The sequence below is a fragment of the Meleagris gallopavo genome, chromosome 2 (genome assembly GCF_905368555.1).
Source record: "Meleagris gallopavo chromosome 2, MGAL_WU_HG_1.1, whole genome shotgun sequence".
Classification (NCBI taxonomy): domain Eukaryota; kingdom Metazoa; phylum Chordata; class Aves; order Galliformes; family Phasianidae; genus Meleagris; species Meleagris gallopavo.
Genome location: NC_139405.1, coordinates 108328902 through 108342134, shown reverse-complemented (window position 1 = coordinate 108342134; position 13233 = coordinate 108328902). Strand labels below are relative to the sequence as shown.

General features: G+C 39.3%; 1 protein-coding gene across 8 annotated transcripts in view; it reads left to right on the top strand.

The window, feature by feature from the left end:
- Nucleotides 1-13233, top strand: part of SUPT3H (SPT3 homolog, SAGA and STAGA complex component) — a 276326-nt gene that overhangs the window by 184248 nt on the left and 78845 nt on the right. For 7 of the 8 annotated variants that reach the window (XM_085218378.1, XM_085218376.1, XM_085218375.1 and 4 more), the window contains 3 exons: nt 2037-2123; nt 3392-3482; nt 5054-5190. In XM_085218378.1, coding sequence (XP_085074504.1) covers nt 2037-2123; nt 3392-3482; nt 5054-5190 — 315 coding nt within the window. The remainder of the gene's footprint in view (nt 1-2036; nt 2124-3391; nt 3483-5053; nt 5191-13233) is intronic. The other variant, XM_085218377.1, reaches the window with a different exon arrangement.

Sequence of the window (13233 nt, the reverse complement as noted above, 5' to 3'; positions counted from 1 at the left end):
CACCTATTTCAGCCATTGTTTTATACGACATGGGAAGGAGCTGCGTTGCGTTGTGGCCATGCTAAGGTCAGGGTTTGTAGCACTTTTAAGCTTGGTGGGACCAAAGTTAGCCTTGGCATAAATCCATGAGCTGCAGTAGATTTACACCAGAGATGAATATTGGCTCATTCTTGGTAACTTTATTTTTTATCCAACTCTTTCTATTTCATCTTAGAAATATAAGCAGCCTGTGTGCCCTCAAACTAATCAGAATAAGAAACAGTTTTGCTTATGCCAAAAAAATAGAACTATCATTTTTCACATTCTTACATTTTTCAAGTGAGTTTCAAGTAAGATTATATTACTGTGACTTCTGAATTCCTGAAATCTCTCTGGTCTTTGTAACTGCAAAGGCCAGCAGTGTTTCAAGAGGAAAATCTGAAACTCTTCATGCAGTATGTTTTGTGTTGTGCGGACTAGATAGACTTCACATTTTGCCTGCGTGCCATTAGTGTGGAAAAAAATTAATGCAGTACAGTATTACGATTTATGGACTGAATTTTTTGCCCACTGAGCCCTTTCCAAAAAAAAAAACAACCAAAAACCAAAAAACTTTTCCCCCCTCTCCTCCTTTGGATATTAGAAACAGCTACTGTTTTTGTTGATCTTTTTAACTTCTGAATAGACCTATTTCAAGTCATAGCAGCATGGGAGCTCAGATTAATAATATACTTATTCAGGCAGTGATACTGACTGAAACCATTGCTAGCGTGAGTAAGAAGGATAGGATTTCTTTAAATTATTTTCAGGTGCATTCATGCATTTCTGAAAGAAGAATATAAGGATATTGTAAAATAAATGAAATTTTTGTTTACTGATCATGTTACAGGTGCATATGTGTTTTAATATCAGGAATGTAAGATGTCTTGTTTTGATAGCTTTTATTCTGGGCTCACAGTCAGTCCATCTATCAATTAGCAAACAAGAACTAGAGTCACTAAACAACTGCATCTAACCTTTTGGACACTGCTTTTAGATCTGGAGGGAATATATTCCATGGTGTGAGGCATCTTTACTCTCCCACTTCCTCTTCAGCATCGTCTCCAGGCAGCCTCAAAGACGAGCAAAGAAGAAGAGAATCCCATGGGCTGCTCTTATGGCTTTGGGCCTTCTTAGCCCAGTAGTTTGATGAGCATCAGCTGGTGTGCTCTTGTGCTGCTGTGATGTGGGCCCAATGGCCTCTAGGTCACCAGCCCTGTGCTGACTGAAGGCAAGTCCAAGGCTGATGCCCTTAGTCCTCTCCAAAGAGATTTTTTATCCTTTCTAGCACTATTTCAAGGGCTTGGGGCCTTCACACGCGTGGCCATTGGGGCCTTCGTGATAGAGGTTTGCTCCTTTGGCTGCATCTCATCTGTTTTTGTGGCATTTAGGACTCAATCTCATCTTTAACTCTTTCCTATCTGAGTGGCAGGATCTGCAATACATCAACTTTTACTATCAAATCATTTTCTCTATCTCAAATAAAATAGGAGTATACCTAAAACGTCTTCAGATGGATATGGTTTCCACTAATGCTAAGTTGAGTGAGACTGAGTTTCTTTCAAAAAATACTTCCATAAGCTGTTTGAAATTTGTATATGTTATTCTAAAAAATTGTGAGAGGAATACACTATTCTTCCACAGTCCCAGATAAAAGAATTTGGCATTTTTACATTGCCTGAGAGAATTCTGTGTTCATTCTCTGGGCAAATGTGGTTTGAGGGAGAAAAAGAAAAAGCAATGCAGCGCTTTTCAAAAGCAATGATTTTAAATAGAAACAAAAAAGTTTTTGCTCGAGATTCATCACAAGTTTTTCAGTCTTTTCATAAAACTGTTATTCCCTTTTGCCTAATGAGTGGAGTGAGTGACAGTTCTGAGAGTCTCAGCTTGTGCTTAGGTGCATAGCTGCTATTTAGCTAAATATTGCCATGCAAAATATTATCCAAATATATATGAAAAATCTGGTATATTTTTTTTTAACACAGATGCAGCCATCCTAATGAATTTGTTTATTTTAGTTGCAGCAAGCAGCTGAAGTTTCTCAGCTGAGAGGAGCTCGAGTCATCTCTGCTGAAGACCTCCTGTTCCTAATGCGCAAAGACAAGGTATGGTAGTGAGACAGAATGGTCTCGTTTTGCACAGCAAGCTCCTTATCATGTTTAAAAGTGTTTGCTCCTCCATACACGTGAATAGCTTTGTTAGAAGGTGTAGCTGTACTACAGCTGTATTACATGCAATACAATAATTATGTAACATTTTAATAAATTATCATTTTCTCCAGTGACTTCGATTATGAATAGATTTTTTTTTTCACTAGTATTTTCACTAGTATTTGAGTACTAAACATTACAGCTCAAAGCAATTTCTTAATTGTCTGTAATATAAAGGAACCTTACCTGATCTTGTGAAAAGTGTCCCTGCCTATAGCAGGGGGTTGGAACTACATGATCTTAAAGGTCCCTTCCAACCTAAACCATTCTGTGATTCTTATCCTTTATATTCCTTTGATTTCTATTTAAAAAAATTATTCTTATTTCCTTCTATTTATGGAGAACGGAGAGGCATGTGTGATATTTAAGTGTTATCATTTTTTTAATGTTCCTTCTTCTTTTTAATATTCCTGTATTTTGATCTCACTAAAACTTCCTGATAGAGATATGATGTGTTTTTTGTGTGAACTTATTAGACCATGTCAATAATTTAACAAAATTAGTTTTCCATAAGAATATTAAAGTCATTTTATCTCTTCAAATTTCAAAATTATTCAAAAATTTTTATTATTTATTTTTATCTATCTAATTTCTTATTCTTTTGCCTCCCTTTCTCTGTTTTTCTTTTCTTGTTTGATGGATGAAACCAAATGACTAAAAATCATATTGAAAGAAATAAAACCTTAAAGCTTGGTAACCAAATGCAGTTATTTTATCTGATATGCCCAGTGATGGTATAATGAAAACAGTGGTTAATATGAACATCAAAGTTCATGGAAGTACGCATGCCTAGATGTGAATTTCCAAAGCATAGATTTTGGAGTGCCCTAATAAAGCCTGAATTTTTCCTTTCTGAAAGTGAAGCCCATCGCTGTCTCACAGTGGGCAAACAAAATACCAAGCTGCTCACCTAAATACCTTGACATGCTTGCTATATGTGGATTTTCTTCAGAATTAGGAACTATGAACATTGTAAAAATTACATTTATTATCAGAATGTCCTGTTCATTGCGGGGGAGATGGACTAGATGACCTTTAAAAGTCCCTTCCAACTCTAAGGATTCTGTGATGCTGTACAGTTTGTGTATTTGTGTGTTATAATTTTAGTCTAAATAAAAAATAATTCTATGCAATACTAACACCACTCTATGTTTTTCTCTTAGAAGAAGCTTAGAAGGCTGCTTAAGTACATGTTCTTTCGAGACTACAAATCTAAAATTGTGAAAGGCATAGAAGAAGATGACCTCATTGAAGGTAGAAAAGCTTTCCTTAATTTGGGAGGTGTTTGATATTTTATAAATGCCCAGAACAGCTCACTGCAAAGTATTAATGTCTTCTCTAATATTTATACAACCAAAAATTACAGATTCAGATGTAGTAACTCGGTTTTAAATTGCTGCTTTTCCATTTGCATTACTTCAATGTTAAGATTTTCCATCTACCATGCAAATGATAAGTAACAGTGCTTAATGTTGTAACTCTGTTGAAGCTAAGAAACTGGTGCTGATTAAAGGGCTAATTGATTTCAGCATGTGTAATTTAAATATGTCAGCTACCATGTACAAGGGAGATTGTCTGCTGAATAGACATTTGTTAGCTAATTACCAAAAGGTTTTGACATGTTTTACCAAAAATACCATAATCTGAAGTCATTTAATACTGATGTATGACCTGGCATTCTTTCGGTGCCATTTAGCATTTTGTACTTTGAGTCTGTCATTTCAAGAATGGGAAACACTTTGAAATTTTTTTCCCCTCACCATGAATTCTTTGTGTTTAGTTCCTCTGAGAATCCACACTGATGTTAGGTAAATGTTCATGGTGCATGTTAAGCACTGCAATGGGCTGCCAGGGAGGTGGTTGAGTCACCATCCCTGGCTGTGTTTAAAACATTTGGATGTGGTGCTCAGGGCCGTGATGTAGCGGATGGCTGTTAGAGTTGGGGTAGGATGGCTGGGCTGTGGTTGGACTTGGTGATCTTCAAGGTCTTTTCCTACCTGAGTGATTCTATGATTCTGTGCTTTAACTTGGTCAATGTGTAGATAAGGTTTGGTCAACTCATTTGACTTTTAATTTGCTGTGGCATTGTATTTTCACAAAACATAAAAGTATATTGCAAACAATCGGGAGTATAGCTTCCTGCCTGACAGCTTAGTATTTTTGTAATGCTTATGTTTGTACCACTACTTAAATCAATTTTCTTAAATCATTTAGATGCTCAAGAAATACTTCCTGAACACACTTCATTTTGGTGTTGGCAATTCCATTTTCTGGCAAGCTTTGGTGACTGAAGCCATTAATTTTGTTTTGTGAATCTTGCTTATTTGTAGCTGTTATTCTGCCTAGTACAACGACCACCTTGCCCAGGGTTCACTAGGCTTTATGTTGAGCAGAGGCCCATCATCTGTGGAGCTGCATCGTAATGCTTGTGTTAGGATTCGCTTTAGATTTTAGGTAATTTGAGTGTTCTGATGTTCTGTATACTTACGAGGAAAAGTGGAACTCCCACATGGTATGTCATAGGAGTGAGCTTTCATACAGCTCTGTTCCCTGTGGCTTCTTGAGTGAGAAATAACAATACCTAGTAGACTAGATTTTTCAAGATTGCTAAAAAGATAAGGTTTTACTAGGAAACATTAAAGGGGACTTTCTGCTATAATGCTCCTGCAACACAGCAGTGCATCACCTTGGTCGGGTTGCTCGATGTGTATGAGAGCAGGAAGAACAACCTCCGAGTCTAAAAAATGGCCCTTCTAGGGATATCATTTGATGTTTAGAGTAGCCAAATAATTTATATTTGCTGTTCATTTCTTATGTTTGTGTAGACAAGTTCAGCAGCAACAACACCAACAAACGGCAGAAGCTTGCTCAGGACTTTCTCAACTCCATTGACCAGACAGGAGAGCTCTTGGCCATGTTTGAAGATGATGAGATTGATGATGTCAAGCAAGAGCGGATGGAGGTAATTCTTATGTTTTACTGATATCCATCTCCTGCAGAGAAAACTCTGAAATATTTCGTACATCATGCTGTTCTGCTGCCTTTTTCGTGTTGCATTTTGTATCGTTGTCACACGCTTTTTCCTTTTGCCCAGATGGTCTAGAGGAATCCTGTTTCCATATTTTTCCAGTTCCTTCAAATGTTTGCTGATATCTAAGCACACGTGCTGAGAGGGAAGATTATGAAAGTGTAGTTATGGATCTTTCTGTCTGCCATATATTTGTATTTCCTTCCTGTAGGAAGCAGATTCTATTTAAAAACATTTCACAGATTTTTTTCTTCCAATTTTTTTCTATTTTTCGTTCTTTCTCTCGTTGGAAAATTATGCTTAGATAGCAATTGAGGATTCTTTTCATATAACATAGCTTTCATAAAAAATGAGAAATATTCTGTGCGTACCCACTTCAATATATGCTCTTCTCACTTTCTTATCTACATACACCTGAAAAATTATGCCTACATTACAGAATGCAGAAGTATATCACTCTTAGCAAGATAACCTGGGATCAGGAATTCTAGCAGCATTAGATGGGAGTCTCTGAAACAATGGTTTTGATGCTAGTTTTGCTTGGTCTCAGTGAGTCCTAGCAATATGATCACAAGACCTGTGTCGGAGCAAGTTGCCACGTGGGCCTTATGATAGAATCACAGAATCCATATTGTTGGAAGGGACCTTTAAAGACCATCCAGTCCAACTGCCCAACAGTGCACACGGACACCACAGCTAGATCAGGTTGCCCAGGTTGCCAACTTCGCCTTGAAAGACTCATGGGTGGGACATCAACCACATCTCTGGGCAACCTGTGCCAGTGCCTCACCACCCTCGCTGTAAAAGATTTTGTCTTTATATCCAACCTAAATCTACCCTCTTTAAGCTCGGAAGCGTTTGTCCTTGTTCTGTCACAACAGACCCTGCTAAAGAGCCTTTCCCCTTCTTGATCCCAATGTTTTCTCTATTAATTGAGCATTTTCTTGAATGTCACTTACTCTGAACTATTTTAAAGATCCACAGGCTGTATCAGGGCCAGAGCCAATTTTCTAGCTCTGAAGGTAAATGGCATTGACTGGTTTGCATCCCCATAGCTAAATTTTCTTTCCACCCAAAACAGGCTAGTTCTTCCATCAGCAGAGGGGTGGCCAGCAGGGAATGGGAGGTGATTGTCCCTCTCTGCTCTGCCCTTGTGAGGCTTCATCTGCAGTCCTGCATCCAGCTCTGGAGCCCCCAGTATAGGAAAGACAGGGAGCTGCTGGAGAGGGTCCAGAGGAGGCCGCAAAGATGATCAGGGGGCTGCAGCACCTCCACTACAAAGACAGGCTGAGGGAGCTGGGCTTGTTCAGCCTGGAGAAGAGAAGCTGCAGGGTGACCTCAGTGCAGCCTGCAGTACCTAAAGGGAGCCTACAGACAGGAGGGGAGTCAGCTCTTGGAAAGGGGAGATAACAGCAGGACGAGGGGAATGGTTTGAAGTTGAGAGAGGGCAGATTTCAGTTGGATGTGAGGGGGAAGTTGTTTGGTGTGAGAGTGGTGAGGTGCTGGAACAGCTGCCCAGAGAGGCTGTGGATCCCCGTCCATCCCTGGAGGTGTTCAAGGCCAGGTTGGATGGGGCCCTGGGCAGCCTGGGCTGCTGTGAAATGTGGAGGTTGGTGGCCCTGCATGCGGTGAAGAGGTTGGAGCTTTGTGATCCTGGAGGTCCCTTCCAACCCAAACCATTTTGTGATTCTGTCGATAGAGGATATGGAGAATGCTCTGCAACTCCTTTACTTGCTCATTTCCTGCTCATGCCTTGTGTTGGCAACTCGTTGTCAAGGGCAAAATTCTACATGGTTTCTGCTCACAATTGCACACAATTTCCATATTTTTTTAGTCAGAGGTGTAGGATTTGTGGCTGTTGGAAAGCTGCTATTTTTAGAGTGCTTTTTATGCCCTTTCATTACTAGAGCTGGGTACTTCGGTTTGATTTTGTTTCCTATGATGAGGTGGCTGATGCATTCAGTAATATTTGTCTGTTTAATATTTGCCTATTTCACCTTAAGGTTTCGTGGAAAATTCTATGGAAGAAATAACCTGATTTTCATCCTGCTCTTTCTGGGACTTGCCCAGTCATGTTTCCCCTTCCTTCTCTCCACTACAGTTACTAAAAATCTAATCAAGAATCCATTCTCCCTAAGAACTGAGTTGGGAACAAGTCCCATTTGTCTGCAGCTGAGAAACAGTGTTGTAGAGCAGTTGTTCCCAACCACTATTTGTGTTTTAGAAACTGATGTTTCTTTTCTTTTCTTTACTTTTGTACAAATGTATTTATGTAAAATGATATTTTGCATAAATGCAAGCATATCCTTTGAGCTCACATGCACATAAATAGGTAACCTGCTTGGAATTAGTGTTATGGGATTGACTTTCTGCTCTTCTTTAGGTTCTCTTCTGTTATTCTAGTACAACCTTTATTTTATTAAAGCCTAGAAAACTAGACAAGTGAAGTAGTATGAAATTCCTTGTGCCAGACAGAGTCATATCTAACTTTCTATTTGTCTGCAGTCAAATACTTCTCTTTCAGCTGATCGCACATCTTGGTTTTCATCACTGGACTATTCATGAATTGTAGGATACATATATTGAAAGTAATTTGCTCTACTGCTTCACTGTATTACATTTCATGAGTAATGTGTTTCCACATTAAAAAAAAATAAAAAAATCAAGATCTACTTATTTTGGAATAGAAACATAAATTATATACAGGTCTGAAGTCAGTACTATGGATTTTCTTTCTTATTCATTTTTCAATGACAAAACACAAAACATTGGTTGAGACACGCTACTCCAAAAGTTAAGCTTTGCTTTTCTTTTGGGCTTTGTTGTCACTTTCAGGTGGGTAGAAATAAATCAATCACAGTGGGAAATGTGATCCAGTCCTAAAGGAAGAGTTCTTCACTCAGAGGGTGGGTAGTTGCTGGAACAGACTGCCCAAAGAGGTGGTGCATTCCCTGTCATGGAGGTGTTCAAGACCAGGCTGGATGGGGCCCTGGGCAACCTGATCTAGTTCTTCATCTAGAGTTTGGCAACCCTGCCTGCAGAAGGGGTTGGAACTTGATGATCTTTGAGGTCTCTTCCAACCTAAACCATTCTATGGAACTTATTTAGTCTCCTGTGTTGTCAGTGGATGGGTTAATGTAGTGCATCACATTTTCTTTGCGCAGTCAATTATATTCAATGTTAAGTTTATATTCCATGCTAAGTTTGGGGGGAAATCCAGTAGACACTTAAAAAATTCTAACAGAGTTTTTTAAGGATACTTTTAGTATATATAAGTATACTTGACTCTAAAGGCAGTGGTCCTTTTAGGTATCGATTACCTCAGACATGAGTGGTTGTCTTGGTTTGGACAACTGCAACTGATTTCAGTTTCATGTTGCCTTGGGCCAAAATCGTGCCAAGTTGTCCTAAGCATATGATAAACATGCATTTCTGATGTCATTGTGGGCTAAAGAGGATATTATTGTTTAGCAGTATGGTTTCAGTTATGAGACAAAAAGCAAATATTATTTATACTTATTTTTTAAAACACATTTTATGGAATTTGATCTAAAACTTCATGAGAGCACTTCCTGTTCTGTGAGGTCTGTTCTGTTTGTACCACAGAGGAGTAAGCAAAGCCGCAAGCTACTTTCAAACAGCAAAAAAGGTGGAAATAGGCCTATAGTTTTGCCTGAAAAACATCCCCCTGTGCTGTCACATTACAAGGAAATGACATTCCTTTAGGACTGGCTGTAGATCTCACTGATGCATCTTGCAGCTTCAGTTTGAAGCAGAGACCATGTCTGAGAGCAATAAAAGCAATATGCAAAAGACAGTCAACTTGTCTTAAAAGTGAAGGGCGGGAATTAAAAACAAAATCCACATTACTTTTCCACAATGCACGATTAAGTTGTCAATGCATTTTGATCAGATGATAAGAGCAGTAATAGTAATGAATAGCAGCAAATCAGCCAACTGTACTGACAAAAGCAAACCAAAACAAAAGTAGTAAGCACCGCTGTCTCACTCCAAAACCGTAACTAGTTTGCCCTCTCAAAATAGCAGTAAAACAGTAGTGATGTGCTGCTCCTCCCAGTAAAAACAGGTGTAGGTGAAATAAAATACTCTGGTTCATAGACGTAGTTGAGCTATGCACGTGGAGATCATAGAAGCTTTCTTTTTGACAAGTGTCAGTGCACAGAATGGCAATTTTTTATTGTACTGGTTAGTCTCAAACTGCTTCACTCTGGAACAGAGCAGTGGAAAGATGTACGTTCAGTAAGATCTCTGCATTTTGGAATAGGCTGCCCAGGAGGTGGTTGAGACACCATCCCTGGCTGTGTTTAAAACCCTTTGGATGTGGTGCTCAGGGCCGTGATGTAGCGGAGGGCTGTTAGAGTTGGGGTAGGATGGCTGGGCTGTGGTTGGACTCCATGATCTTTAAGGTCTTTTCCTACCTGGGCTATTCTATGATTCTATGACTTTTCCTTACTTCGCAGTTTGGGTTGAGGTGCAGGTTTGGCTGTTTGTGCCTTGTGTTGCTGCTCTGAACCTCTCAGAGGACCTGTCCCTATAAAACTTGTTTGGCAGCATTTTGTGACCGGGAACACCAGCACTGCTAAATGTTTGTATGAGAGCCTTTATCAAATTTACAGTGTTTTAAAATCAAGCAGAGGTCTTTTAAAATTTCAGTCAACTGAATGGCAAAGTGGACTTCTTTCTCAGTCTCTAGAAGTCCATTTTTTATCATTTGTTTTATGGTGCCAGTACCTCCCCTACCAGGAAAAAACAAATTCCCTTCAGAAATCTGAACTGGCGTCCAAAGGACTGCTTGGAGCATCACACTGTGAGTACTCTATTTCAGTTTTGTTCCCCTGAGATTGAAAGAAACACCATTCATCTGTCCCTCTCAGTGCTAGTATTGGGATATATTTCCAACACTCAGTTGTTATATGGCAATAGTTTAGTTGCAGTAGCTACAGTAATGTTTTCACAGTACATTGCAAATTTGAATAAACAGTGGAGAAACACCAGAAACACTTTAGGTATTTAACAATTACATCTACATGCCACTATTGTAAGTTCATTGTAGATGTGATTTTTCCAATCCTGCTCTGTAATCATGTATCTGTTAAGGAGAAATCTGTGCCAAGCACACAGAAATGGAGCATGCTATGTGCATTGTACAATACATGGCAATAAAGATTAGGTGTGTTTGAAATGTGTCCTTTGTGAAGTTAAATTGCTCCATGTGAATTTCATCTGTGTTAGATATGATTAATTTGTGCCTATAGAAGGCACTTAAATACACCTAAGTGCACTTTGAGATGTAAGAAATAATACTCTGAAGGTCCACTCTGTTTCAATCATAGTTATTCCCATGATGCAGACTTTGTAGACTTGGCATTTATATATTTATTGGCACAGGCTGCCCAGGGAAGTGATGGAGTTTTGGTCCCTGGAGGTGTTCCAGAACTGTGGAGATGTGGCACTGAGGGACGTGGTCAGCGGGTTTGGTGGGGAGGGGTTAGGTTGGGCTTGGGGAGGTCTATTCCAGCCTTAATGATTCTGTGATTCTCTCCTTAATTTATATATTGAATTAAGGAAAACCAATTAATTTTTTGTATCTTTCAGAGCCCCAAACATTAGCTACGATTCAAAATCTCCACAACAGCAGTAACAACAAAACTGACAATCGGATAAGTTTCAAAAGTGTTACTACAAAGCTGACAACAAGGAGGTTCCAAGTTTACAAATCAGTATCTATTCCTGTTTCTTAGCAGGGAAGGTGTATTCTCTCCACATTTGTGAGCACAATTAAGTATTTAATTCAATTAAAGAACAGTTTGTAGCTCTGCAGCATGAAAAGCTGTGTAAAACCCTGAAAGCTGTGGAAATTGACTGCACATCCAGTTAGCTCATGCAGCAGAGAATTAGCTGAAATGGGGAAGGCAAATAATGGCAAAACTTCCATGCAGCACTAAGCTGTGGGCATCAAGTTAGCCAACCAGAAGTTACAAAGGCCTGTACTGCATCCTTTCTCTTCTGACACAGTGGGCAATACTGGTGGTAGGTGGACAGTTGGACTTTCTGTACCGTAAGGATTCTGTAATTCTGTGATTCTCTTTAAATCTACAGCAGTAAATTAGACAGTGACCAAGAAGATCTGATCACATTGGAATATGAAAAACTGACTCTGTAATTATATGGAATATATGAGAAATGTTCTGTGTGGTCACACTTTGACCCGGGCACTGTCCCAAGGGAATTTTGAGTACAGTACGGAAGTTAGCCTGGGACAGGAGATCCTGCCATTGTATGGTTGTGATGTGCCATCCTGGAAGGTCCAGGTGCAGGATGCAGGATGCTCCACTGCTACCTTGGAGCTACCAGGGTGAGGACCTGGCATTTTTCAGTTGGGACAACTTAAACTTGGTGGCATAATTCAAGGGAAAAAAAAACAAAACAAAACACAATGATGAGCTCTTATGCTCAGCAAGGCTCCAAAAGATGGTGTTGAATGAACTCAAATTCGTCGTACTAATTTGGGAAAGATGTACAAAGAAAATAAGCAGGAAGTGATTTAGAAAGAGCTTTGAGGCCTTCTAACAGTACAGCACTCATTTCACTGACAAAAATTCTGCCAGTGTAAGTGCTGTGTGCGGTCATTACTCTTTAGGGAGTATCTGTTCATGCAGAGTGTATCAATAACAAACTGGAATTTGATTTAAAGCCCATATGGAAAGATTAGTGCTGTTGTACAGACAACACATATTTAATAGAAACTGCATGTCGGAAGACAAACTAATAAGTTTTATGTTGCTAAGCATGAGGTCACTGTTTCTCATAGCACGTCTTTCTTGATATATAATTTTCTGATGATAAACTTGTTCTTCTGCTTCTTCAGAAGGGATTATTTTCACTGATTTCACATTATTTTTGACAGAAAATATGTATTTTAAGACAGAATCTGACGTTTGGTTAAGGGAACGACTTTTATCTTGCAGTATTGTGCCTAAATCTACCTTATTAATTTTTAGAATCACAGTTTATAAGCACTCAACCTCCTTAGATTTTAACAGCTACAGTCTATGAAAGAATATTCCTTGGGGTAAGATTTAGCTGCAGACAAAAATGTTCCAATTTGTTTTGGTTGTTTGCATATCAGCTAATTGTCTCATCTTCCACTGCAGTCACTGAAGGAGCCATAGTGCAGTCTAGAGAGGTGTTCTGCTGAACAGATACTTGTGTCTTCGTCACAGTGGGCTCCATAGCTCTTATGACTCTTCTGGATATGTTCATCTTGCAGGGATTTTCTGAGTTGTCAGTGACTGTTCTGCTTTTGTCCTGGCCAGGTTTTGGCTGTGGAAGATGAAAAAGAAGTATTAGAAGAGAAGGCTTGCATTTTGGGGATGGGAAAAGGCAAGGCTCTGAGCAGCCTGATCTGGTGGTTGGCAACCCTGCCCATGGCAGGGGGTATAAACTAGATAATCTTTGAGGTCCTTTTCAACCCAGGCCATTCTACGATTCTATGAAGTATATATGCTTACAAAGTAGAATCATAGAATCATTAAGGCTGGAAAAGACCTCTGAGATCATCTAGTCCAACCACCAACCCATCACCACCATACTGACCATGTGCCCCAATTCTGTCTTTGAAAATACTCTTACAGATCTGTCATCAGTTTATTTCCTCCTGGTTTGCATACAGAATCGCAGCTTGCGCTTGTTGCATAATTTATACCATCAACCTATGTCACAGCCTTACATCTTAAGACTAAAAGTTTTTGAAAAAAAGGGGTAGAAAATAAGTGTCCTTGTTCTTTACCCAACAATGTCAAAAACGGACTAATGGATTCCATTGGTACAACACACATGTACAAACCATACCTTTAAAAGCCTTATGTTGTAAGAAGTGTTCTTGTATGGACGGGACAGTTGCAGCCTTAATTGCAAGCCAGTTGTACACCTGTGTGTCCAAGCCAAATAAGAGGA